The sequence below is a fragment of the Panulirus ornatus genome, unplaced genomic scaffold (assembly GCF_036320965.1).
Source record: "Panulirus ornatus isolate Po-2019 unplaced genomic scaffold, ASM3632096v1 CTG_1655_pilon, whole genome shotgun sequence".
Classification (NCBI taxonomy): domain Eukaryota; kingdom Metazoa; phylum Arthropoda; class Malacostraca; order Decapoda; family Palinuridae; genus Panulirus; species Panulirus ornatus.
The window spans coordinates 1-5,630 of record NW_027264177.1 but is presented as its reverse complement, the minus strand read 5'-3'; the positions used below and the strand labels follow the sequence as shown (position 1 = coordinate 5,630).

At 35.2% G+C, this 5,630-nt stretch overlaps 1 protein-coding gene across 1 annotated transcript; it reads right to left on the bottom strand.

The window, feature by feature from the left end:
• Positions 1-470: 470 nt before the first annotated feature.
• Positions 471-1,924, bottom strand: LOC139748408 (innexin inx2-like). The gene has a single exon (XM_071661515.1). The coding sequence runs from the start codon at positions 1,781-1,783 to the stop codon at positions 545-547; it is 1,239 nt and encodes a 412-aa protein (XP_071517616.1). The 5' UTR covers positions 1,784-1,924; the 3' UTR covers positions 471-544.
• Positions 1,925-5,630: the final 3,706 nt, after the last annotated feature.

Here is a 5,630-nt window from a genome sequence, read left to right as displayed (position 1 = left end):
TTATGTACATGTGTATATTGTATATGTCTGTGTATGCATATATATATATATATACGTTGAAATATCTATAGATAATATATATATATATATATATATATATATATATATATATATATATATATATATATATATATATATATATATATATATATATATATATATATATATATATATATATATATATATATATATATATATATATATACCTTTTTCTTCTTTCATACTATTCGCCATTTCCCGCATTAGCGAGGTAGCGTTAAGAACAGAGGACTGGGCCTTAGAGGGAATATCCTCACCTGGCCCCCTTCTCTGTTCCTTCTTTTGGAAAATTAAAAAAAAAAAAACGAGAGGGGAGGATTTCCAGCCACCCGCTCCCTCCCCTTTTAGTCGCCTTCTACGACACGCAGGGAATACGTGGGAAGTATTCTTTCTCCCCTAACCCCAGGGATACCAAATGTAATTATGACCATCTTTAACATGCTATTCCAAACCTCCCCAATTTTCATTCCTCTTTTCAAGCTACTTTCACATTAGAATACTAAACCTAATGTACCTCAATGCAGTCAGAAGGTAGCTGAACTTTTGGACTTGATAACGATGCATGAAATTTTCGACTGCGTATATGATCCCCTGTAGAGAAACCAGTCAAGATATTCTTATTTATTGGGGTTGAAACATCAATAGAAGTATGGGCATCTGGAGGAAATGTATGATTGAAATTAAGAAATTTCTCATTTTTTGTGTTACTGGGATAATCTAGGCCATTGTCAGTGTTTGCTGGCTTATTCAAATTGGATGGATTTGTTTCGTCATTTCCAACCAGCATTTTGTTTTCAGCACAATGAACAAACCTAGTCAAAAACATAATGAACTGTGTTTCACTCCTATGTCTTTTGAATAAGTATAAAACATACAAATCAGCATAACCACAAAGTTTCAGTACCTTATTCTTGACATTTCTAATACCCTTAGAGGATGAATGCATACACAGGAAGAGCCGATTAAAGGGAGGTAAAGTTACAAGTAACAGAAAAAGCACCGATACAGCTGTGCATACTGTTATTAATGCCAGCCAAATCCACAGGAAGATAAAAACTTTTTCATACAATTCCATCAATGTGAGATGACAGCCAATATTATCTTCTCGAGCATTGTTGACTAAGACAGAACCATCAAGCTTGCAATGTACAAATGGAGGAAATGTCCGGGAGAGTTTGTCTGTAAAGTTCTGTGGGTGACGCTGAAATGGGTACGCCAAGTATACCAACCTTAAAAAGTTACCCTGCAGCATGAAGTCAAAGAAGAAAATGACTGCTACATCTATGACCAATGCCACCACATGACACAAAACAAGCCAAAAGTAGAGCATTGTATGTGTGGAGATGTGGCCGTGCATGTAATTCAGCATTGTCTCTGTATCTTGTTCCCAAGTGGACCCATCATACCTCTGTTCTTCTTTGGCTAAATCAACAATAAGTTTCTTAAGCCGTGGATTTTCTGCTTTCTTTGAAAACATCCGTGGAATATAGTAAGCACATGCAGTTAGGAGAAAAGTGAAGTGTATCCAGCGGTAAAATAAGATGTACCGACGAGGACAATCACTTTCTTCATAAGTTGTAGTCTCAGGTATCTCACATACATAGGGATATGAGAGACATATGTTCTTTATTTCAAAGCTGACAGTTTCTTTAGCATTAAAATTATACACACAGTAGATGGACTCCCTCAAGAACCAGTTACACTGTATCATACTGAAAGTCAACAAGAATATGCAGACACCCATTCGGTAGTGTAGTTTGAGCACTAGACTGTCTATTGGTGGCTGGCATATTTCATTTTCCTTTGTGTAAATGGATATCAAGGATTTCAACTGCTTTAAGAAATTTATATCATTTTTTTCTCCACCTCCATCTTTCTTGCAATTGTTGTTGTTGTTGGTGTTGTTGTTGTTGCCTTTGTTATTGGTGCCTTTGTTGTTGTTTTTGTTACTGTTGTTTTTATTATTGTTGTTGTTATTGTTGTTGTTGTTGTTCCTGTTGTTACCATTGTTTTTGTTGATTTTCTTGTTGTTGTTGCTGATGTTGTTGGTGGTGCTGTTATTATTGCTGTTTCTGTTGTTGTTGTTGTTGAAGCTGCTATTTTTCTGACTGTTGCCTGTCTTACTGTTGAAGTTTTTTGCAATCTGCTGATTTCCTTTGTTGTTTTTCTTATTAGTACCTTTATAATTTCCTATAGGAGCTTGGATCATTTGTTGACAATTGAGTGATTGTTATCTAATGCTGCATTAACCTTGTATGTCACGTAAGACCGCACAGGAGACGTATTTTCATATTTCATTAAAGATACAGCTGGCATTCAAGCTTCCATATATCAATTTGTAAAAAGAAAGACATCCCTGTAAAGAAGAAAGATGAGTCAAGATTTAATGACACCATTATCACTGTGGTTGATGGAAGTAGTGTCAGTGAAGCAGATAGTGATACTGATGAACAAGTTTGTTCCATAGAAGAAGACAATACCCCGTAAGCAGTGATGATGGGGGCTGTGATTATGAATATGATGAAGATGAAACTGTAGCATCTGAGCTAGTGCAAGGTATTGAAGAAAATGAAGACAGTGAAGAACAAACCACTCAACTACCGGAGACAAAAGGAAAGCAGGTCCTGAATGACAAAAATAACTTCAAAGGCATTCACAATCAGCAGAATCATGATGACAATAAAGGCAAAGGAAATTATAAAGGTACTAATTATATATATATATATATATATATATATATATATATATATATATATATATATATATATATATATATATATATATATATATATATATATATATATATATATATATATATATATATATATATATATGTATATTTATATACATATATATTTTTTTTTTTTTTTTTGCTTTGTCGCTGTCTCCCGCGTTTGCAAGGTAGCGCAAGGAAACAGACGAAAGAAATGGCCCAACCCACCCCCATACACAAAGTATGTACATACGTCCACACACGCAAACATACATACCTACACAACTTTCCATGGTTTACCCCAGACGCTTCACATGCCCTGATTCAATCCACTGACAGCACGTCAACCCCGGTATACCACATCGATCCAATTCACTCTATTCCTTACCCTCCTTTCACCCTCCTGCATGTCCAGGCCCCGATCGCACAAAATCTTTTTCACTCCATCTTTCCACCTCCAATTTGGTCTCCCACTTCTCCTCGTTCCCTCCACCTCCGACACATATATCCTCTTGGTCAATCTTTCCTCACTCATTCTCTCCATGTGCCCAAACTATTTCAAAACACCCTCTTCTGCTCTCTCAACCACACTCTTTTTATTTCCACACATCTCTCTTACCTTACGTTACTTACTCGATCAAACCACCTCACACCACACATTGTCCTCAAACATCTCATTTCCAGCACATCCATCCTCCTGCGCACAACTCTATCCATAGCCCACGCCTCGCAACCATACAACATTGTTAGAACCACTATTCCTTCAAACATACCCATTTTTGCCTCAACCCTACTGTACGTAATAACCTTGCTCTTATTCACATTTACTCTTAACTTTCTTCTTTCACACACTTTACCAAACTCAGTCACCAGCTTCTGCAGTTTCTCACATGAATCAGCCACCAGCGCTGTATCATCAGCGAACAACAACTGACTCACTTCCCAAGCTCTCTCATCCCCAACAGACTTCATACTTGCCCCTCCTTCCAAAACTCTTGCATTTACCTCCCTAACAAGCCCATCCATAAACAATTTAAACAACCATGGCGACATCACACACCCCTGCCGCAAACCTACATTCACTGAAAACCAATCATTTTCCTCTCTTCCTACACGTACACATGCCATACATCCTCGATAAAAACTTTTCACTGCTTCTAACAACTTGCCTCCCACACAATATATTCTTAATACCTTCCACAGAGCATCTCTATCAACTCTATCATATGCCTTCTCCAGATCCATAAATGCTACATACAAATCCATTTGCTTTTCAAAGTATTTCTCATATACATTCTTCAAAGCAAACACCTGATCCACACATCCTCTACCATTTCTGAAACCACACTGCTCTTCCCCAGTCTGATGCTCTGTACATGCCTTCCCCCTCTCAATCAATACCCTCCCATATAATTTACCAGGAATACTCAACAAACTTATACCTCTGTAATTTGAGCACTCACTCTTATCCCCTTTGCCTTTGTACAATGGCACTATGCACGCATTCCGCCAATCTTCAGGCATATATATATATATGTATATATATATATATATATATATATATATATATATATATATATATATATATATATATATATATATATATATATATATATATATATATATATATATATATATATATATATATATATATATATATATATATATATATATATATATATATATATATATATATATATAAATATATATATATATATATATATATATATATATATATATATAGGGGACAAAGAATACTTCCCACGTATTCCCTGCGTGTCGTAAAAGGCGACTAAAAGGGGAGGGAGCGAGGGGCTGGAAATCCTCCCCTCTCGTTTTTTTTTTTTTTTTTTTTTTAATTTTCCAAAAGAAGGAACAGAGAATTGGGCCAGGTGAGGGTATTCCCTCAAAGGCCCAGTCCTCTGTTCTTAACGCTACCTCGCTAATGCGGGAAATGGCGAACAGTTTGAAAGATATATATATATATATATATATATATATATATATATATATATATATATATATATATATATATATATATATATATATATATATATATATATCAAAAGGGTTACATATAACACATAAGATGTAAAGTGCTTATCACCCACAGAGCCAAGGAGTTGTGGAGAGATTCCATCTGACTTTTTGAAAATGTATTGTGAAGAATTGTTAGTAGACTGGGATAAGGGTCTACCTTTTGAATTGTTTGCCATTAGAGACACAGTACACAAGTCTACAGGTTTTAGTCCATTTGAGTTAGTGTATAGATGTGAAATAAGAGATCTATTGAGTATGTTGAAAGAGTGATTCTCCTGGATTATTGAAGTATATATCAGATTTACTTCCCCTTTTTTAAAGGGTAAGTAAATGTTTATAGTTTTGTTACTGGAGTGATAGTTTTCATACATGGTGTTTTGACAAGAAAATAGTGAAATTGGAAAAATATAGCTTAGACATTGAAGCTTATTGATACAGTGGTTAAATTGATGAGAACTACTATTGACTTTTGTGTAAATAAATTAAACATTTCCTTTTTCCATAGCCAGAGGTTGAACCATTATGTGACATTCATTTTTTCCTTTTCATTTCAAGCTAGAAGTTTCAGTTTTCTAAATTGTTTCTTACATTTTTCATATGTATATATATGTGTGTGTGTGTGTGTGTGTATATGTGCGTGTGTGTGTGTATGTGTGTGTACGTGTATATATATATATATGTATATTATCCCTGGGGATAGGGGTGAAAGAATACTTCCCACGCATTCCTCGCGTGTCGTAGAAAGCGACTAGAGGGGACGGGAGCGGGGGCCAGAAATCCTCCCCTCCTTATATTTTTTTAACTTTCTGAAATGGGAAACAGAAGAAGGAGTCACGCG

Excerpts from the sequence above, each read along its gene's own strand:
- LOC139748408 (XM_071661515.1), bottom strand. The coding sequence starts at position 1,783 with ATGGGTGTCTGCATATTCTTGTTGACTTTCAGTATGATACAGTGTAAC.